The sequence below is a fragment of the Panulirus ornatus genome, chromosome 17 (assembly GCF_036320965.1).
Source record: "Panulirus ornatus isolate Po-2019 chromosome 17, ASM3632096v1, whole genome shotgun sequence".
Lineage (NCBI taxonomy): Eukaryota > Metazoa > Arthropoda > Malacostraca > Decapoda > Palinuridae > Panulirus > Panulirus ornatus.
The window spans coordinates 48048750-48072483 of record NC_092240.1 but is presented as its reverse complement, the minus strand read 5'-3'; the positions used below and the strand labels follow the sequence as shown (position 1 = coordinate 48072483).

At 41.9% G+C, this 23734-nt stretch overlaps 1 protein-coding gene across 3 annotated transcripts in view; it reads left to right on the top strand.

The window, feature by feature from the left end:
- Window positions 1–4613: 4613 nt before the first annotated feature.
- LOC139754713 (acetyl-coenzyme A transporter 1) overlaps window positions 4614–23734 on the top strand; it is a 67631-nt gene continuing 48510 nt past the window's right edge. For all 3 annotated transcript variants that reach the window (XM_071672286.1, XM_071672285.1, XM_071672283.1), the window contains exons 1-3: window positions 4614–4699; window positions 5884–5996; window positions 6266–6426. In XM_071672286.1, the coding sequence (XP_071528387.1) occupies window positions 5921–5996; window positions 6266–6426 (237 nt within the window). In that variant the 5' untranslated portion in view covers window positions 4614–4699; window positions 5884–5920. The remainder of the gene's footprint in view (window positions 4700–5883; window positions 5997–6265; window positions 6427–23734) is intronic.

Here is a 23734-nt window from a genome sequence, read left to right as displayed (position 1 = left end):
GATGACAAAAAAAAAATGATAGATTTCCAATTATTTCCAATAAAGTCTCCTTAGGGACTTTGGATGACTACCAATAGACTATCTGCTAATGAGTTTAATCAACGACACGACGATAATTAATGGCAATTAATCCACCTTATCAAATACCAAGGAAACAATTCAGTAGACGAAGAATTAATTCTTAAAATAAAATCGGAACTCCGACCATGGCAGGCGTAAAGCTGTGTCACTTGCCTTTTATATATATAAATGGAGGCAGGCAGGCACACCAGTGGGATGAGTCAGGTAGAAAATAAAACTCCCCGCTGCTGTTTACAGGGTGCGGTGGTCCTCTTGTTTCTGGCACGTCCTTAGGTCACTGCCTCTACTCTAAGACTTACCTCGCGTCCGCCATCATCGCCATGACCTCCTCCTCCTTCCTCCTCCATGCCGTACGATACGTTCTAAACTCTGCACGACGCTACCAGACGTAAGATATAATGCCAGACGTAAGATGTTTATATTAGATATATATTTATATACATATACATTAATCAACATGTACAATCATATTGATCACTGAAGTTAGCCTTTTTTTTTTAAACTTCGTGTTAAATTATTTGCGTTATTTGAAAGCCGTTATCAGTTCACGAGGCCATTTTAATGCGTAGGCATAACCTAGCTAGGTAGGTGTCATGGTATGAATATTTATGAACACCCATTGAGGAATTATTCATATAATCTCTTTGCTATCGCTACAGCACGCAGGAAGCAACCCTGATGGCTGTATTCCTATAACTGTACTCGAGAGAAAAAAAGAAATAAATAAAGGTTTAGGATGGAAGATGTCGTATTTAAAAGCCTAATGAAAGCTAAGAAATGGCTTTTGATGGAAGTTGTCGTATTGAAGGAAGTTGTCGTATTTAAAAGCCTAACTTAAATCCGAAAAAAAAAGGGGTTTATGATGGAAGTTGTCGTATTTAAAGCCGAAAAATAAGGTTTATGGTTCAAGTTGTCGTATTTAAAGCCGAGAAGAAAAGTTTATGATGAAAGTTGTCGTATTTAAAGCCGGAAAAAAAAAGGTTTATGATGGAAGTTGTATTTAAAGCCTAATTTAAAGGTGAAAAAGGGTTTATGATGGAAGTTGTCGTATTTAGAATCCTAACTTAAAGCCGAAAAAAAAGGTTTATGATGGAAGTTGTCGTATTCAAAGCCTAACTTAAAGCCGAAAAAAGATTTATGAAAAAAACTGTCGTATTCAAAACCTAACTTAAAGCCGAAAGTTAGGTATTTGGGCTGGAGTAAATTTTTGTTAACTTGAAACGACAAGTTATTACCTGGAATTCTCACAAGTAGCACCGATAATAACTTAGGTGTGTCGATTAACTCAATCTAAGATGCCTCATGAAACAAATTGAACCGTTTGATTTAACCAATTTAACCATTTAAAAATTTTTTAGCCATTCGATCAGCATTTCAAACCCAGCCATCCCAGCGTCCCAACTTTGAGGTACAGGGAAGATTGAGATATTTTATTTGATTTTTACTCAAATACAGGATGTCCCTCCAAAATATTTAGTCACTTTTTAGCACCCTTTAACTCAGTGATTATTTTTTTCTTTTCTTTGGATCTGAAAAAAGAACAAAAATATATTCGGTGAGTTACAGGGTGTCAAAAGGGACTACATTTTTTGGGACACCTTGTATATTACATTTCTCCAATCTAGGGGAACAAGTGAAATATCTTGAGTGTCCACAAAATAATCCAGTGTATTTTTAGATGAGTATTGCCTGGTCTAACTGGTGATATGGGGGGCACACAGGCAGTCACCTCTCGGGAGCAGAAACCCCAGGAATATCTATAGAAGAGAGAAAAGTGAACCCACATTGCGACGTAGGACAAGGAGGGTGGGTCAAGTTTGGAAGTCAGTTGGACCGCTTTCAACTTTGTCAAGTAAGGAAACAGAGCTAGAACCACCCCCAGATGTGAGAGCAATACTCCATACAAGGACAAATCTTTGCATAATCTGGACAATTGTTTGGAAGAAAGGAACTTTCGACATCTAAACAGGACTCCCAGTTTCTTAGATTTATCATTTCTGTAATGTGGGGTTTCCGAGATGGACTGGATGTTTGCAGTAAATACCCAAGTATGTTCAGTGAGTCAAGAAGTGGAATAACAGAACTCGTCAAAGGAGAGACGAGAGTTGTGTGTGTGTGAGAGAGAGAGAGAGAGAGAGAGAGAGAGAGAGAGAGAGAGAGAGAGAGAGAGAGAGAGAGAGAGAGAGAGAGAGTGGGCAAAAAGTGGATCTCAAGAGTCATTAAACAACCAGATATCATCTTTCCCACTGAGGTATCAAGTCCAAATCTCTGTTTATTGAGGAAGTTGTACCGAGACGAGATGCATATTGCGTGAGAGAAGAAGAAGAAGGAGCAGCAGCATTGAAGGATGTAAAGTCATGCCCTGTGTAGTCGTCAGCGTATGAGAACCTTTTTATTATCTGTGGAGGAGAAGAAACTGTTGATAAAAGGAGAAACATTGTAGGAGAAAGGCTGATCTCTGTCAAGAACCAAGGAGAAGGATCGGCCGAAGAGGACGCTAGATATGAAGGAGCAAAATAAGGGAGGGAAACTAAAAGTGGGGGAGTTTAAAGATGAGACCCCATCGCCACAACCTCTCACAAGCTTTGGATATTTCAAAGGGCGACTACATAGTAAGACAGGAAAGAATATCACCAGTGGATCTCACCTTGCGAAAGCCATTACTAGATATGAGAGAGAAGACTGTGGGATTTTTCAAGGTGTCTGAAGAGGGAGGGATTCAAAGACTATGGAAATTGTGGATGTCAAAGGATGAGATGTATCAACGCATGTTTCCAAGGAGAAGTTGTGATTTTTCAAAACCGAAATGGAACAGACGAGCAAGCACAGGTGCATGTTCAGGGTCACACTCAGTACAGAGGGATGGATGCAATCAGGACCATATTATACATAATCGCGTCAGAGGAAAGGATCACAATTTTGTGCGTGATCAAGATATTCCTATGAATCCACGGGGAAAAATGTTTCATTTTTCCCCGTGGACTCAGAGGATGGAACCATGGAAGCGGAAGTGGATCATAGGGTGGGGGAGGGGGCGAAAATCCTGGGGGCCTTGAAGAATGTGTGGAAGTCGAGAACATTATCTCGGAAAGCAAAAATGGGTATGTTTGAAGGAATAGTGGTTCTAACAATGTTGTATGGTTGCGAGGCGTGGGCTATGGATAGAGTTGTGCGCAGGAGGATGGATGTGCTGGAAATGAGATGTTTGAGGACAATGTGTGGTGTGAGGTGGTTTGATCGAGTGAGTAACGTAAGGGTAAGAGAGATGTGTGGAAATAAAAAGAGCGTGGTTGAGAGAGCAGAAGAGGGTGTTTTGAAGTGGTTTGGGCACATGGAGAGGATGAGTGAGGAAAGATTGACCAAGAGGATATATGTGTCGGAGGTGGAGGGAACGAGGAGAAGAGGGAGACCAAATTGGAGGTGGAAAGATGGAGTGAAAAAGATTTTGTGTGATCGGGGCCTGAACATGGAGGAGGGTGAAAGGAGGGCAAGGAATAGAGTGAATTGGAGCGATGTGGTATACCGGGGTTGACGTGCTGTCAGTGGATTGAAGCAAGGCATGTGAAGCGTCTGGGGTAAACCATGGAAAGCTGTGTATATTTGCGTGTGTGGACGTATGTATATACATTTGTATGGGGGGGGGGGGCATTTCTTTCGTCTGTTTCCTTGCGCTACCTCGCAAACGCGGGAGACAGCGACAAAGTATAATAAAAAAAAAAATATATATACCCATACGCGCGCATATACATATCAACATATACACATATACATACATACACATACATATACAGATATACCAATGTACATATTCATACTTTCCTTCATCCATTCCTGACGTTATTATTATTATTATTATCATTATTATTATTATTATTATTATCATTATTATTATTATTATTATTATTATCTTGCCAGGCCGAAATAACTTTCTAATTGCGGTGTAACCTCACGCAGACGGAATCCGGTAACACCTTGTCTTTCAATCAACTTAGGTGTTTCTCTGAGACGTTATTATGATAAAGTAACAAGAAAATTTGTCTTGTTTATAAAACATTTCAGACCCCTGTATTCAATTAGCATATTTCCCGAGAAACTACCTAGAATATAGGATAAAATTTCTACATATGGGAGGTCTTTTTTCCATTAGTGTTGGCTGTTGGATGATTTATATAGGGTATATTATTTTTCGTTGATGTATATGCTACTCTAAGGCTGCCATTGCATTAAGTTGGGGAAAAAGATGTAGAGTTTTACATATACAAAAACATTTATATGTATAATCCTTATATTATTGTATTGGCGTTCGTTTATGGAGTGAAATTTCTAGGCATTCTATTACGAAATAATTGTTGACATAATTTTTTATAGAATTACATAAATAAGCTAAAGAATATTACCATTTTATTATCTAATTATGAATTATAATTAATAAGAGGATGTCATGATGGATGAGTCAAGATTAACCTTCTGAATAGAGAGACATTTTCTTAAAAAGACGCTTTTAATATTTTTTTTTTTCTACCTGTTTTCGGCAATACCTGAACCAGCGTTGATGTGGCAGGATAAGGGGCGGTCTGACCTAAAGTGTTGAAGGACTACTTAAAAGATTATATTTCTGGTAAGGAATTGTTTGATGGGAGAAATGACCCTTTAACTCAGGATATTGGGATACAAAGATTGGAATCAAAGATGGAGACTTAATGTGTATTAGCGTCCATATTAAGTTTTCATCTTGCATATGTTAAGTTATTTCAACTTCCAAACAGGTGGAGGTCCAAAAAGGTAATGTTGCCATTACCGACACCTTTTTGGTCTCAATATGTCTGTCACTGAGGGCCACATCTTGGTTAGGATACCCCCGACGAGTGGCGAATGGACAAGCTGTCGAGTGACTATTCCTATCTCAGTGGCCATATTTATGTTGCTTTACCTTGACTGGAGTCTCAGTGGCCATATTTATGTTGCTTTACCTTGACTGGAGTCTCAGTGGCCATATTTATGTTGCTTTACCTTGACTGGAGTCTCAGTGGCCATATTTATGTTGCTTTACCTTGACTGGAGTCTCAGTGGCCATATTTATGTTGCTTTACCTTGACTGGAGTCTCAGTGGCCATATGCATATTGCTTTACCTTGACTGGAGTCTGTGTTTATTTCTCCACCAACCTTATAGGACGGTTGCATGAACAGCGTGCCGCCTTCCTTTCCTCGAGACCAAAAGCCAAGCTTCTGGATAAGGAAATAGCGACATTAAGTTTTCATGGACATTTTAGACTATTGAGAGTCAGAGGAGAGTGTGTTGTTTTTTTACTCCTTAAAGAAACACACGCAGAATATAAAGTTAGGGTGATTCTCTAGGACCGTGGTTTTCAAAGTGTTCAGAGAATAGTTTTGTCAATTCTGAATCTTGAAAAAAAAGTTGAAGGGAAATTAATCTTTCATTTTTTAAATGTACAAACATTTGAATTTGATGTGTTTTCTTAGGCCATACCTTTCACCCATTATCGTAAGTAGGTACTATGTCTTCAGAAGACCTTGTCCACCTTCCCTATGAATTATTGATAAGAAGGAACAGTAATGATAACATGGTATTGTATATTATGGAACATTACTCATAGGTTTAAAAAAATCACAGATTTATTTACCATCCAAAGATGTTGTTAATCAGTACAAAGTTGTGGATAAGAGCTTTCTAATATCACTTGCTTGAATCTGTTTACGTTTTTGATAAAAATGTATCATAATGTAAATTTGTACCCTGGTTTATGAAAAAGTACTGATGACAATTGTCCTGCATATCACAGATCAACAGAAGAAGTAAGATCCTCTGAATATTGTGGTATGACGTGGCGAAGTAGATCTTCATTAAATACTAATGATACTCGGCATGATCAGTCAATTGAGAATAGTGAGGAGGGTAAGTCAGATATGCTGTAAAGTCCAGATAAGGTAAGTGGACAGTGGCTTTTTGAAGGATTATGTCCAAATTGTCTAAATTTTTTTGGAGACAGTTTTATCAAAGATCAGCATCAGCTGTGGGTTTTGGAGATGATATACTCTCCATCTTTGTTTAAGCATAGAAAACAGGATGCTGAATATAGACAGAGGTTGAATGCTAAAAGTGATGAGGATTAATTGAACTGTCAGGTCATATTGATAAACTTACTCGTGTTTCATTTATTACAGGGCCTGAAATGCTTCATGAGAAAAAGGAAGAAGGATTAGGAAAAGACAGAGGCAATATACTTTTACTTCTTTTCCTCTATGTGCTTCAGGGCATCCCTCTCGGTCTTTCAGGAAGCATCCCAATGATCTTACAGCACAGACATGTATCGTATAAAGACCAGGTAATAATTAGTGTTTATATCCCTATACTGAATTATCACCAGGACCAAACTTCTGTTCTCATGAAATGTTTGACTTGATATAACCCCAGAGATACTGGGGATAGAATTGTATTCATATATCTCCAACACACCATAGAAGGCAACTAACAAGAGTAAAATGGAGATGCTGGAAAGTTTCTGCTCTTTTACTTTTTAAGAGCAGAAGCAGAAGGAGCAAAGCTAACCATGTGTGTTTTTGAAACCAGGATGAAGAGAAGGGAGAGGAAGATGCTGCACTGGATGAGAGATACTAGGATATTCTGGCTTTGAGCAAAACTTGGATATTCTGGCTTTGAGCAAAACAAAAGTATAGGGGTAAAGTGATCAGGGAATAATCTAGGGGCGCTACCCCCCACTTTAGTGAGGTAGCACCAGGAAAAGAGACAATACAAAAAAAAGGCACATTTGTTCACACTCCGTCTCTATCCACATCAGCTCCCTATCCACATCCAGGCCCCACAGACCTTTACAGGGTTTACCCCAGACGTTTCAAATGCCCTGGTTCAGTCCATTGGCAACACGTTATATCACATCATTCCAGTTCACTTCTCCTTGTTCCCTCCACCTCTTACACATATATCCTCTTTGTCAACCTTTCCTCACTCATTCTCTCCATACATCCCGAACGTTTCAACATGTGGACATATGGAGAGAATGAGTGAGGAAAGACTAACAAAGAGGATATATGTGTCAGAGGTGGAGGGAACAAGGAGAAGTGGGAGACCAAACTGGAGATGGAAGGCTGGAGTGAAAAATATTTTGAGCGATTGTGGCCTGAACATACAGGAGGGTGAGAGGCATGCAAGGAATAAAGTGAAGAGGAATGATGTGATATACTGGGGTCGGCATGCTGTCAATAGACTGAACCAGGGCATCTGAAACGTCTGGAGTAAACCATTGAAAGGTCTGTGGGGCCTGGATGTGGATAGGGTGCTGTGGTTTCAGTGCATTGCACACAACGACTAGAGAGTGAGTGTGAACGAATGTGGCCCTTTTTTTTCTGTTTTCTAGGCGCTGCCTCGCTGAAGCAGGGGGTAGCAATGCTGTTCCCTGTGGGACAGGGTAGTGTCAGGAATGGATAAAGGCAAGCAGATATGTGCATGTGTATAATGTGTATGTCTGTGTATGTGTATGTATATGTGTATATGTTGATATGTATATGTATGTATGTGTATATGTTGATATGTATATGTGTGTGTATAGATGTTCCTGTATATATATGTGTATGTGAGTGGATGGGCCATTTTTACTTTTTCTGTTTCCTGGCACTACCTGTTGTAAATGAGAGAGCTTTAGAAGTTAGTCAGTTATTTTTTGCTGATGATATAGCACTAGTGGCTGATTCAGGTGAGAAACTGCAGAAGCTGGTGACTGAATTTGGTAAAGTTTGAGAAAGAAGAAAGCTGAGAGTAATTGTGAATAAGAGCAAGGTTATTAGGTACAGTAGGGTTGAGGTACAAGGCAATGGGAGGTAAGTTTGAATGGAGAAAAACTGGAGGAAGTGAAATGTTTTAGATATCTGGGAGTGGATTTGGCAGCGGATGGAACCATGGAAGCGGAAGTGAGTCACAGGGAAGGGAGGGGGTGAAAGTTCTGGGAGTGTTGAAAAATGTGTGGAAGGCGAGAACATTATCTTGGAAAGCAAAAATGGGTATGTTTGAAGGAATAGTGGTTCCAACAATGTTATATGGTTGCGAGGTGTGGGCTATAGATAGAGTTGTGCGGAGGAGGGTGGATGTGCTGGAAATGAGATGTTTGAGGACAATATGTGGTGTGAGGTGGTTTGATCGAGTAAGTAATGGAGGAGAGAATGAATGAGGAAAGATTGACAAAGAGGATATATGTGTCAGAGGTGGAGGGAACGAGGAGAAGTGGGAGACCAAATTGGAGGTGGAAAGATGGAGTGAAAAAGATTTTGAGTGATCAGGGCCTGAACATGCAGGAGGGTGAAAGGCGTGCAAGGAATAGAGTGAATTAGAACAATGTGGTATACGGGGGTCGACATGCTGTCATTGGATTGAACCAGGGCATGTGAAGTATCTGGGGTAAACCATGGAAAGTTCTGTGGGGCCTGGATGTGGAAAGGAAGCTGTGGTATCGGTGCATTATTACATGACAGCTAGAGACTGTGGTTTCGGTGCATTATTACATGACAGCTAGAGACTGAATGTGAATGAATGGGGCCTTTGTTGTATTCCTGGCGCTACCTCGTGCACATGAGGGGGGAGGGAGTTGTTATTTCATGTGTGGCAGGGTAGCAATGGGAATGAATGAAGGTAGACAGTATGAATTATGTACATGTGTATATATGTATATGACTGTGTGTGTGTATATATATGTATACGTTGAGATGTATAGGTATGTATATTTGCGTGTGTGGACATGTATGTATATACATGTGTATGTGGGTGGGTTGGGCCATTCTTTCATCTGTTTCCTTGCGCTACCTCGCTAACGTGGGAGACAGCGACAAAGCAAAATAAATAAATAAATAAATAAAAAGATGTTTTGGAAGGAGGTAAATAAAGTGCATAGGACAAGGGAACAAATGGGAGTTTCAGTGAAGGGGGCTAATGGGAAGGTGATAACAAGTAGCGGTGATATGAGAAGGAGATGGAGTGCATATTTTGAAGGTTTGTTGAATGTGTTTGATGACAGAGTGGCAGATATAGGGTGTTTTGGTTGAGGTGGTGTGCAAAGTGTGAGGGTTAGAGACAATGATTTGGTAAACAAAGAAGAGGTAGTAAAAGCTTTGCGGAAGATGAAAGCCGGCAAGGCAGCGGGTTTGGATGGTATTGCAGTGGAATTTATTAAAAAAAGGGGGTGACTGTATTGTTGACTAGTTGGTAAGGTTATTTAATGTATGTATGACTCATGGTGTGGTGCCTGAGGATTGGCGGAATGCTTGCATAGTGCCATTGTACAAAGGCAAAGGGGATAAAAGTGAGTGCTCAAATTACAGAGGTATAAGTTTGTTGAGTATTCCTGGTAAATTATATGGGAGGGTATTGATTGAGAGGGTGAAGGCATGTACAGAGCATCAGATTGGGGAAGAGCAGTGTGGTTTCAGAAGTGGTAGAGGATGTGTGGATCAGGTGTTTGCTTTGAAGAATGTATGTGAGAAATACTTAGAAAAGCAAATGGATTTGTATGTAGCATTTATGGATCTGGAGAAAGCATATGATAAAGTTGAAAGAAATGTTCTGTGGAAGGTATTAAGAACATATGATGTGGGAGGCAAGTTGTTAGAAGCAGTGAAAAGTTTTTATTGAGGATGTAAGGCATGTGGACGTGTAGGAAGAGAGGAAAGTGATTGATCCTCAGTGAATGTTGGTTTGCAGTAGGAGTGAGTGATGTCTCCATGTTTGTTTAATTTGTTTATGGATGGGTTGTTAAGGAGGTGAATGCAAGAGTTTTGGAAAGAGGGGCAAGTATGCAGTCTGTTGTGGATGAGAGAGCTTGGAAAGTGAGTCAGTTATTGTTTGCTAATGATACAGCGCTGGTGGCTGATTCATACGAGAAACTCCCAGAATTTTCGCCCCCTCCCCCACCCTATGATTCACATTCTGCTTCCATGGTTCCATCCGTTGCCAAATCCACTCCCAGATATCTAAAACACTTCACTTCCTCCAGTTTTTCTCCATTCAAACTTACCTCCCAATTGACTTGACCCTCAACCCTACTGTACCTAATAACCTTGCTGTTATTCACATTTACTCTCAACTTTCTTCTTTCACACACTTTACCAAACTCAGTCACCAGCTTCTGCCGTTTCTCACATGAATCAGCCACCAGCGCTGTATCATCAGCGAACAACAACTGACTCTCTTCCCAAGCTCTCTCATCCACAACTGACTGCATACTTGCCTCTCTTTCCAAAACCTTTGCATTCACCTCCCTAACAACCCCATCCATAAACAAATTAAACAACCATGGAGACATCACACACCCCTGCTGCAAACCTACATTCACTGAGAACCAATCACTTTCCTCTCTTCCTACACGTACACATGCCTTACATCCTCGATAAAAGCTTTTCACTGCTTCTAACAACTTGCCTCCCACACCATATATTCTTAATACCTTCCACAGAGCATCTATATCAACTCTTATCATGTGCCTTCTCCAGATCCATAAATGCTACATACAAATCCATTTGCTTTTCTAAGTATTTCTCACATACATTCTTCAGAGCAGACAAGTGATCCACACATCCTCGACCACTTCTGGAACCACGCTGCTCTTCCCCAATCTGATGCTCTGTACATGCCTTCACCCTATCAATCAATACCCTCCCATATGATTTCCCAGGAATACTCAACAGACTCATACCTCTGTAATTTGAGCACTCACCTTTGTCCCCTTTGCCTTTGTACAATGGCACTATTCAAGCATTCCACCAATCCTCAGGCACCTCACCATGAATCATACATACATTAAATAACCTTACCAACTAGTCAACAATACAGTCACCCCCTTTTTTAATAAATTCCATTGCAATGCCATCCAAACCCAGTGCCTTGCCAGTTTTCATCTTCCGCAAAGCTTTTACTACCTCTTCTCTGTTTACCAAATCATCCTCCGTAACCCTCTCACTTTGCACACCACCTCGACCAAAACACCCTGTATCTGCCACTCTATCATCAAACACATTCAACAAACCTACAAAATAATCACTCCATCTCCTCCTCACATCACCACTACTTGTTATCACGTCCCCATTAGCCCCCTTCACTGAAGTTCCCATTTGTTCCCTTGTCTTACGCATTTTATTTACCTCCTTCCAAAACATCTTTTTATTCTCCGTACAATTTAATGATACTCTCTCACCCCAACTCTCATTTGCCCTCTTTTTCACCCCTTGCATTTTCCTCTTGACCTCCTGCTTCTTTCTTTTATACATCTCCCACCCATTTGCATTATTTCCCTGCAAAAATTGTTCAAATTCCTCTCTCTTCTCTTTTACTAATAACCTTAGTTCTTCATCCCACCACTCACTACCCTTTCAAATCTGCCCACCTCCCACACTTCTCATGCCATAAACATCTTTTGCGCAAGCCATCACTGCTTCCCTAGATACATCCCATTCCTCCCCCACTCCCCTTACCTCCTTTGTCTCTCCTTTTCCCATTCTGTACTCAGTCTCTCCTGGTACTTCCTCACATAAGTCTCCTTCACAAGCTCACTTACTCTCACCACTCTCTTCACCCCCACATTCTCTCTTCTTTTCTGAAAACCTGTACATATCTTCACCTTCGCCTCCACATAATGATCAGACATCTCTCCAGTTGCACCTTTCAGCACATTAACATCCAAAACATCTTTTTATTCTCCCTAAAATTTAATGATACTTTCTCACCCCAACTCTCATTTGCCCTCTTTTTCACCTCTTGCACCTTTCTCTTGACCTCCTGCCTCTTTCTTTTATACATCTTCCAGTCATTTCCATTATTTCCCTGCAAAAATCCAAATACCTCTCTCTTCTCTTTCACTAATAATCCTACTTCTTCATCCTACCACTCACTACCCTTTCTAATCTGCCCACCTCTCACACTTCTCATGTCACAAGCATCTTTTGCATAAGCCATCACTGCTTCCCTAAATACATCCCATTCCTCCCATACTCCCCTTACGTCCTTTGTTCTCACCTTTTTCCATTCTGTACTCAGTCTCTCCTGGTACTTCCTCACACAAGTTTCCTTCCCAAGCTCACTTACTCTCACCACTCTCTTCACCCCAACATTCTCTCTTGTTTTCTGAAAACCTCTACAAATCATAACGTTTGCCTCCACAAGATAATGATGAGACGTCCCTCCAGTTGCACTTCTCAGCACATTAACATTCAAAAGTCTCTTGTTTCATGTGCCTATCAATTAATATGTAATCCAATAACGCTCTCTGGCCATCTCTCCTACTTACTTACGTATACTTATGTATATCTCTCTTTTTAAACCAGGTATTCCCAATCACCAGTCCTTTTTCAGCACATAAATCTACAAGCTCCTCACCATTTCAAATTTACAACACTGAACACCCCATGTGCACCAATTATTCCCTCAACGCCCACATTACTCACCTTTGCATTCAAATCACCCATCACTATAACCTGGTCTTGTGCATCAAAACTACAAACACACCCAATCAGCTGCTCCCAAATCACTTGCCTCGCATGATCTTTCCTCTCATGCCTAGATGCATATGCACCAATAATCACCCATCTCTCCATCAACTTTCAGTTTTACCCATATCAATCTAGAGTTTATTTTCTTACACTCTACCACATACTCTCACCACTCCTGTTTCAGAAGTAGTTCTACTCCTTCCCTTGCTCTTGTCCTCTCACTAACCCCTGACTTTACTCCCAAGACATTCCCAAACCACTCTTCCCCTTTACCCTTGAGCTTCGTTTCACTCAGAGCCAAAAATCCAGGTTCCTTTCCTCAAACATACTACCTATCTCTCCTTTTTTCTCATCTTGGATACATCTACACACATTTAAGCACCTCAATCTGAGCTTTTGAGGAGGATGAGCACTCCCCGTGTGACTCCTTCTTCTGTTTCCACTTTTAGAAAGTTAAAATACAAGGAGGGGAGGGTTTCCAGCCCCTCGCTCCCGTCCCGTTTAGTCACCTTCTACGACACATGAGGAATGCATGGGAAGTGAGAGACCAAATCGGAGGTGGAAAGGTGAAGTGAAAAAGATTTTGAGTGATCAGGGCCTGAACATGCAGGAGGGTGAAAGGCATGCATGGAATAGAATGAATTGGAATGTTGTTGTATACTGGGGTTGACGTGTTGTCAGTGGAATGAACCAGGGCATGTGAAGCGTCTGGGGTAAACCATGGAAAGTTTTGTGGGGCCTGGATGCGGAAAGGGAACTGTGGTTTCGGTGCATTATGCATGACTGCTAGAGACTAAGGGTGAACGAATGTGGCCTTTGTTGTCTTTTCCTAGCGCTTCCTCGCGTGCATGCGGGGGAAGGGGGGTGTCATTTCATGTGTGGCCAGGTATTGGGAATACCTGGTTTGAAAAGAGAGATATACATAAGTATACGTATGTAAGTAGGAGAGATTGCCAGTGAGTGTTATTGGATTATGTGTTAATTGATAGGCTTGCGAAATTGAGACTTTTGGTTGTTAATGTGCTGAGAGGTGCATCTGGAAGGATGTCTGATCATTATCTTGGTGGATTACTTGTTAATTGATAGGCATGCGAAAGAGAGACTTTTGGTTGTTAATGTGCTAAGAGGTGCAACTGGAGGGATGTCTGATCATTATCTTCTGGAGGCAAAAGTGAAGATTTGTAGAGGTGAAGAGGGTGGTGGGAGTAAGTGAGCTTGTGAAGGAGACTTGTGTGAGGAAGTACCAGGAGAGACTGAGTTCAGAATGGAAAAAGGTGAGAACAAAGGACGTAAGGGGAGTGGGGGAGGAATGGGATGTATTTAGGAAAGCAGTGATGGCTTCTACAAAAGATGCTTGTGGCATGAAAAGTGTGGGAGGTGGGCAGATTAGAAAGGGTAGTGAGTAGTGGGATGAAGAAGTAAGATTATTAGTGAAAGGGAAGAGAGAGGCATTTGGACGATTTTTGCAGGGAAATAATGCAAATGACTGGGAGATGTATAAAAGAGAGAGGCAGGAAGTCAAGAGAAAGGTACAAGAGGTGAAAAAGAAGGCAAATGAGAGTTGAGGTGAGATAGTATCATTAAATTTTAGGGAGAATAAAAAGATGTTTTAGAAGGAGGTAAATAAAGTGCATAAGACAGGGGAACAAATGGGAACTTCAGTGAAGGGGGCTAATGGGGAGGTGATAACAAGTAGTGGTGATGTGAGGAGTGGGTATTTTGAAGGTTTGTTGAATGTGTTTGATGATAGAGTGGCAGTTGTAGGGTGTTTTGGTCGAGATGGTGTGCAAATTGAGAGGGTTAGGGAGAATGATTTGGTAAAGAGAGAAGAGGTAGTAAAAGCTTTGTGGAAGATGAAAGCCGGCAAGGCAGCGGGTTTGGATGTTATTGCAGTGGAATTTATTAAAAAGGGGGTGACTGTATTGTTGACTGGTTGGTAAGGTTATTTAATGTATGTATGTCTCATGGTGAGGTGCCTGAGGATTGGAGTGCCATTGTTCAGAGGCAAAGGGGATAAAAGTGAGTGCTCAAATTACAGAGGTATAAGTTTGTTGAGTATTCCTGGTAAATTATATGGGAGGGTATTGATTGAGAGGGTGAAGGCATGTACAGAGCATCAGATTGGGGAAGAGCAGTGTGGTTTCAGAAGTGGTAGAGGATGTGTGGATCAGGTGTTTGCTTTGAAGAATGCATGTGAGAAATACTTAGAAAAGCAAATGGATTTGTATGTAGCATTTATGGATCTGGAGAAGGCATATGATCAAGTTAATAGAGATTCTCTGTGGAAGGTGTTAAGAATATATGATGTGGGAGGCAAGTTGTTAGAAGCAGTGAAAAGTTTTTATTGAGGATGTAAGGCATGTGTACATGTAGGAAGAGAGGAAAGTGATTGGTTCTCGGTGAATGTTGGTTTGTGGCAGGGGTGCGTGGTTTCCATGGTTGTTTAATTTGTTCATGGATGGGGTTGTTAGGGAGGTGAATGCAAGAGTTTTGGAAAGAGGGGCAAGTATGCAGTCTGTTGTGGATGAGAGAGCTTGGGAAGTGAGTCAGTTGTTGTTTGCTGATGATACAGAGCTGGTGGCTGATTCATGTCAGAAACTGCAGAAGGTGGTGACTGAGTTTGGTAAAGTTTGTGAAAGAAGAAAGTTGAGAGTAAATGTGAATAAGAGCAAGGTTATTAGGTACAGTAGGGTTGAGGGACAAGTCAATTGGGAGGTAATTTGAATGGAGAAAAACTGGAGGAAGTGAAATGTTTTAGATATCTGGGAGTGGATATGGCAGCGGGTGGAACCATGGAAGCAGAAGTGAATCATAGGGTGGGGAGGGGGCGAAAGTTCTGGGAGTGTTGAAAAATGTCTGGATGTCGAGAACGGTATCTTGTAAAGCAAAATTGGGTATGTTTGAAGGAATAGTGGTTCCAACAATGATATATGGTTGCGATGCATGGGCTATAGATAGAGTTGTGTGGAGGAGGGTGGATGTATTGTAAATGAGATGTTTAGGACAATATGTGGTGTGAGGTTGTTTGATTGAGTAATAATGAAAGGGTAAGAGAGATGTGTGGTAATAAAGAGAGTGTGGTTGAGAGAGCAGAGGACGGTGTTTTGAAATGGTTTGGTCACATGGAGAGAATGAGTGAGAAGAGATTGACAAAGAGGATACATGTGTCAGAGGTGGAGGGAATGAGGAGAAGTGAGAGACCAGATTGGAGGTGGAAAGATGGAGTGAAAAAGATTTTGAGTGATCAGGGCTTGAACATGCAGGAGGGTGAAAGGCGTGCAAGGAATAGAGTGAATTGGAACTATGTGGTATACCGGGGTTGATGTGCTGTCAATGGATTGAACCAGGGCATGTGAAGTGTCTGGGGTAAACCCTGGAAAGTTGTGTGGGGCCTGGATGTGGAAAGGGAGCTGTGGTTTTGGTGCATTATACATGACAGATAGAGACTGAGTGTGAACGAATGTGGCCTTTGTCTTTTCCTATCGCTACCTCGTGCACATGTGGGGGGAGGGGTTGTTATTTCATATGTGGCTTGGTGGCGATGGGAATGAATAAGGGCAGAAAAGTATGAATTATGTACATGTGCATATATGTATATGTCTGTGTGTATATATATATATATATATATATATATATATATTTTTTTTTTTTTTTTTTTTTTTTTATACTTTGTCGCTGTCTCCCGCGTTTGCGAGGTAGCGCAAGGAAACAGACGAAAGAAATGGCCCAACCCCCCCCCCATACACATGTACATACGTCCACACACGCAAATATACATACCTACACAGCTTTCCACGGTTTACCCCAGACGCCCCACACGCCCCGATTCAATCCACCGACAGCACGTCAACCCCTGTATACCACATCGCTCCAATTCACTCTATTCCTTGCCCTCCTTTCACCCTCCTGCATGTTCAGGCCCCGATCACACAAAATCTTTTTCACTCCATCTTTCCACCTCCAATTTGGTCTCCCTCTTCTCCTCGTTCCCTCCACCTCCGACACATATATCCTCTTGGTCAATCTTTCCTCACTCATTCTCTCCATGTGCCCAAACCATTTCAAAACACCCTCTTCTGCTCTCTCAACCACGCTCTTTTTATTTCCACACATCTCTCTTACCCTTACGTTACTCACTCGCTCAAACCACCTCACACCACACATTGTCCTCAAACATCTCATTTCCAGCACATCCATCCTCCTGCGCACATCTCTATCCAATAGCCCACGCCTCGCAACCATACAACATTGTTGGAACCACTATTCCTTCAAACATACCCATTTTTGCTTTCCGAGATAATGTTCTCGACTTCCACACATTTTTCAAGGCTCCCAAAATTTTCGCCCCCTCCCCCACCCTATGATCCACTTCCGCTTCCATGGTTCCATCCGCTGACAGATCCACTCCCAGATATCTAAAACACTTCACTTCCTCCAGTTTTTCTCCATTCAAACTCACCTCCCAATTGACTTGACCCTCACCCCTACTGTACCTAATAACCTTGCTCTTATTCACATTTACTCTTAACTTTCTTCTTCCACACACTTTACCAAACTCAGTCACCAGCTTCTGCAGTTTCTCACATGAATCAGCCACCAGCGCTGTATCATCAGCGAACAACAACTGACTCACTTCCCAAGCTCTCTCATCCCCAACAGACTTCATACTTGCCCCTCTTTCCAGGACTCTTGCATTTACCTCCCTAACAACCCCATCCATAAACAAATTAAACAACCATGGAGACATCACACACCCCTGCCACAAACCTACATTCACTGAGAACCAATCACTTTCCTCTCTTCCTACACGTACACATGCCTTACATCCTCGATAAAAACTTTTCACTGCTTCTAACAACTTGCCTCCCACACCATATATTCTTAATACCTTCCACAGAGCATCTCTATCAACTCTATCATATGCCTTCTCCAGATCCATAAATGCTACATACAAATCCATTTGCTTTTCTAAGTATTTCTCACATACATTCTTCAAAGCAAACACCTGATCCACACATCCTCTACCACTTCTGAAACCGCACTGCTCTTCCCCAATCTGATGCTCTGTACATGCCTTCACCCTCTCAATCAATACCCTCCCATATAATTTACCAGGAATACTCAACAAACTTATACCTCTGTAATTTGAGCACTCACTCTTATCCCTTTGCCTTTGTACAATGGCACTATGCACGCATTCCGCCAATCCTCAGGCACCTCACCATGAGTCATACATACATTAAATAACCTTACCAACCAGTCAACAATACAGTCACCCCCCTTTTTAATAAATTCCACTGCAATACCATCCAAACCTGCTGCCTTGCCGGCTTTCATCTTCCGCAAAGCTTTTACTACCTCTTCTCTGTTTACCAAATCATTTTCCCTAACCCTCTCACTTTGCACACCACCTCGACCAAAACACCCTATATCTGCCACTCTGTCATCAGACACATTCAACAAACCTTCAAAATACTCATTCCATCTCCTTCTCACATCACCGCTACTTGTTATCACCTCCCCATTTACGCCCTTCACTGAAGTTCCCATTTGCTCCCTTGTCTTACGCACCCTATTTACCTCCTTCCAGAACATCTTTTTATTCTCCCTAAAATTTACTGATAGTCTCTCACCCCAACTCTCATTTGCCCTTTTTTTCACCTCTTGCACCTTTCTCTTGACCTCCTGTCTCTTTCTTTTATACTTCTCCCACTCAATTGCATTTTTTCCCTGCAAAAATCGTCCAAATGCCTCTCTCTTCTCTTTCACTAGTACTCTTACTTCTTCATCCCACCACTCACTACCCTTTCTAAACAGCCCACCTCCCACTCTTCTCATGCCACAAGCATCTTTTGCGCAATCCATCACTGATTCCCTAAATACATCCCATTCCTCCCCCACTCCCCTTACTTCCATTGTTCTCACCTTTTTCCATTCTGTACACAGTCTCTCCTGGTACTTCCCCACACAGGTCTCCTTCCCAAGCTCACTCACTCTCACCACCTTCTTCACCCCAACATTCACTCCTCTTTTCTGAAAACCCATACTAATCTTCACCTTAGCCTCCACAAGATAATGATCAGACATCCCTCCAGTTGCACCTCTCAGCACATTAACATCCAAAAGTCTCTCTTTCGCACGCCTGTCAATTAACACGTAATCCAATAACGCTCTCTGGCCATCTCTCCTACTTACATAAGTATACTTATGTATATCTCGCTTTTTAAACCAGGTATTCCCAATCATCAGTCCTTTTTCAGCACATAAATCTACAAGCTCTTCACCATTTCCATTTACAACACTGAACACCCCATGCATACCAATTATTCCCTCAACTGCCACATTACTCACCTTTGCATTCAAATCACCCATCACTATAACCCGGTCTTGTGCATCAAAACCGCTAACACACTCATTCAGCTGCTCCCAAAACACTTGCCTCTCATGATCTTTCTTCTCATGCCCAGGTGCATATGCACCAATAATCACCCACCTCTCTCCATCAACTTTCAATTTTACCCATATTAATCGAGAATTTACTTTCTTACATTCTATCACATACTCCCACAACTCCTGTTTCAGGAGTATTGCTACTCCTTCCCTTGCTCTTGTCCTCTCACTAACCCCTGACTTCACTCCCCAGACATTTCCAAACCACTCTTCCCCTTTACCCTTGAGCTTCGTTTCACTCAGAGCCAAAACATCCAGGTTCCTTTCCTCAAACATACTACCTATCTCTCCTTTTTTCACATCTTGGTTACATCCACACACATTTAGGCACCCCACTCTGAGCCTTCGAGGAGGATGATCACTCCCCGCGTGACTCCTTCTTCTGTTTCCCATTTTAGAAAGTTAATACAAGGAGGGGAGGATTTCCGGCCCCCCGGAATATATATATATATATATATTTATATATATTTTTTATTATTATACTTTGTCGCTGTCTCCCGCGTTTGCGAGGTAGCGCAAGGAAACAGACGAAAGAAATGGCCCAACCCCCCCCATACACATGTATATACATACGTCCACACACGCAAATATACATACCTACACAGCTTTCCATAGCTTACCCCAGACGCTTCACATGCCTTGATTCAATCCACTGACAGCACGTCAACCCCGGTATACCACATCGCTCCAATTCACTCTATTCCTTGCCCTCCTTTCACCCTCCTGCATGTTCAGGCCCCGATCACACAAAATCTTTTTCACTCCATCTTTCCACCTCCAATTTGGTCTCCCTCTTCTCCTTGTTCCCTCCACCTCCGACACATATATCCTCTTGGTCAATCTTTCCTGACTCATCCTCTCCATGTGCCCAAACCACTTCAAAACACCCTCTTCTGCTCTCTCAACCACGCTCTTTTTATTTCCACACATCTCTCTTACCCTTAAGTTACTCACTCGATCACACCACCTCACACCACACATTGTCCTCAAACATCTCATTTCCAGCACATCCATCCTCCTGCGCACAACTCTATCCATAGCCCACGCCTCGCAACCATACAACATTGTTGGAACCACTATTCCTTCAAACATACCCATTTTTGCTTTCCGAGATAATGTTCTCGACTTCCACACATTCTTCAAGGCCCCCAGAATTTTCGCCCCCTCCCCCACCCTATGATCCACTTCCGCTTCCATGGTTCCATCCGCTGCCAGATCCACTCCCAGATATCTAAAACACTTCACTTCCTCCAGTTTTTCTCCATTCAAACTCACCTCCCAGTTGACTTGACCCTCAACCCTACTGTACCTAATAACCTTGCTCTTATTCACATTTACTCTTAACTTTCTTCTTCCACACACTTTACCAAACTCAGTCACCAGCTTCTGCAGTTTCTCACATGAATCAGCCACCAGCGCTGTATCATCAGCGAACAACAACTGACTCACTTCCCAAGCTCTCTCATCCCCAACAGACTTCATACTTGCCCCTCTTTCCAAAACTCTTGCATTTACCTCCCTAACAACCCCATCCATAAACAAATTAAACAACCATGGAGACATCACACACCCCTGCCGCAAACCTACGTTCACTGAGAACCAATCACTTTCCTCTCTTCCTACACGTACACATGCCTTACATCCTCGATAAAAACTTTTCAGTGCTTCTAACAACTTTCCTCTCACACCATATATTCTTAATACCTTCCACAGGCATCTCTATCAACTCTATCATATGCCTTCTCCAGATCCATAAATGCTACATACAAATCCATTTGCTTTTCTAAGTATTTCTCACATACATTCTTCAAAGCAAACACCTGATCCACACATCCTCTACCACTTCTGAAACCACACTGCTCTTCCCCAATCTGATGCTCTGTACATGCCTTCACCCTCTCAATCAATACCCTCCCATATAATTTACCAGGAATACTCAACAAACTTATACCTCTGTAATTTGAGCACTCACTCTTATCCCCTTTGCCTTTGTACAATGGCACTATATATATTTTTCTTTCTTTTTGTTTTAAACTATTTGCCATTTCCCGCGTTAGTGAGGTAGCATTAAAAACAGAGGACTGGGCCTTTTTTGGAATATCCTCACCTGGCCCCCTCTGTTCCTTCTTTTGGAAAATTAAAAAAAAAAAAAAACGAGAGGGGGATGATTTCCAGCCCCCTGCTCCCTCCCCTTTTAGTCGCCTTTTACGACACGCAGGGAATACGTAGGAAGTATATATATATATATATATATATATATATATATATATATATATATATATATATATCTTTCTTTCTTTCTTTCATACTATTCGCTTGTGGCATGAGAAGAGTGGGAGGTGGGTTGATTAGAAAGGGTAGTGAGTGGTGGGATGAAGAAGTAAGATTATTAGTGAAAGAGAAGAGAGAGGCATTTGGACGATTTTTGCAGGGAAAAAATGCAATTGAGTGGGAGATGTATAAAAGAAAGAGACAGGAGGTCAAGAGAAAGGTGCAAGAGGTGAAAAAGAGGGCAAATGATAGTTGGGGTGAGAGAGTATCACTAAATTTTAGGGAGAATAAAAAGATGTACTGGAAGGAGGTAAATAAAGTGCGTAAGACAAGGGAGCAAATGGGAACTTCAGTAAAGGGCGCTAATGAGGAGGTGATAACAAGTAGTGGTGATGTGAGAAGGAGATGGAGTGAGTATTTTGAAGGTTTGTTGAATGTGATTGATGATAGAGTGGCAGATATAGGGTGTTTTAGTCAAGGTGGTGTGCAAAGTGAGAGGGTTAAGGAAAATGATTTGGTAAACAGAGAAGAGGTAGTAAAAGCTTTGTGGAAGATGAAAGCCGGCAAGGCAGCAGGTTTGGATGGTATTGCAGTGGAATCTATTAAAAAAGGGGGTGACTGTATTGTTGACTGGTTGGTAAGGTTATGTAATATATGTATGACTCATGGTGAGGTGCCTGAGGATTGGCGGAATGCATGCATAGTGCCATTGTACAAAGGCAAAGGGGATAAGAGTGAGTGCTCAAATTACAGAGGTATAAGTTTGTTGAGTATTCCTGGTAAATTATATGGGAGGGTATTGATTGAGAGGGTGAAGGCATGTACAGAGCATCAGATTGGGGAAGAGCAGTGTGGTTTCAGAAGTGGTAGAGGATGTGTGGATCAGGTGTTTGCTTTGAAGAATGTATGTGAGAAATACTTAGAAAAGCAAATGGATTTGTATGTAGCATTTATGGATCTGGAGAAGGCATATGATAGAGATGCTCTGTGGAAGGTATTAAGAATATATGGTGTGGGAGGCAAGTTGTTAGAAGCAGTGAAAAGTTTTTATCGAGGATGTAAGGCATGTGTACGTGTAGGAAGAGAGGAAAGTGATTGGTTGTCAGTGAATCTAGGTTTGCGGCAGGGGTGTGTGATGTCTCCATGGTTGTTTAATGTGTTTATGGATGGGGTTATTAGGGAGGTGAATGCAATCGTTTTGGAAAGAGGGGCAAGTGTGAAGTCTGTTGTGGATGAGAGAGCTTGGGAAGTGAGTCAGTTATTGTTCGCTGATGATACAGTGCTGGTGGCTGATTCATGTGAGAAACTGCAGAAGGTGGTGACTGAGTTTGGTAAAGTGTGTGAAAGAAGAAAGTTAATAGTAAATGTGAATAAGAGCAAGGTTATTAGGTACAGTAGGGTTGAGGGTCAAGTCAATTGGGAGGTAAGTTTGAATGGAGAAAAACTGGAGGAAGTAAAGTGTATTAGATATCTGGGAGTGGATCTGGCAGCGGATGGAACCATGGGAGCGGAAGTGAATCATAGGGTGGGGAGGGGGCGAAAATCCTGGGAGCCTTGAAGAATGTGTGGAAGTTGAGAACATTATCTCGGAAAGCAAAAATGGGTATGTTTGAAGGAATAGTGGTTCCAACAATGTTGTATGGTTTCGAGGCGTGGGCTATGGATAGAGTTGTGCGCAGGAGGGTGGATGTGCTGGAAATGAGATTTTTGAGGACATTGTGTGGTGTGAGATGGTTTGATCGAGTAAGTAATATAAGGGTAAGAGAGATGTGTGGAAATAAAAAGAGTGTGGTTGAGAGAGCAGAAGAGGGTGTTTTGAAATGGTTTGGGCACATGGAGAGAATGAGTGAGGAAAGATTGACCAAGAGGATATATGTGTCTGAGGTGGAGGGAACGAGGAGAAGTGGGAGACCAAATTGGAGGTGGAAAGATGGAGTGAAAAAGATCGGGGGGTCTGAACATGCAGGAGGGTGAAAGGCAGGCAAGGAATAGAGTGAATTGGAACGATGTGGTATACCGGGGTTGACGTGCTGTCAGTGGATTGGTTTAGGGCATGTGAAGCGTCTGGGGTAAACCATGGAAAGTTGTGAGGGGCCTGGATGTGGAAAGGGAGCTGTGGTTTCGGGCATTATTGCATGACAGCTAGAGACTGAGTGTGAACGAATGGGGCCTTTGTTGTCTTTTCCTAGCGCTACCTCGCACACATGAGGGGGGAGGAGGATGGTATTCCATGTGTGGCGAGGTGGCGATGGGATTGAATAAAGGCAGACAGTGTGAATTGTGTGCATGGGTATATATGTATGTGTCTGTGTGTGTATATATATGTGTACATTGAGATGTATAGGTATGTATATTTGCGTGTGTGGATGTGTATGTATATACATGTGTATGGGGGTGTTTTGGGCCATTTCTTTCGTCTGTTTCCTT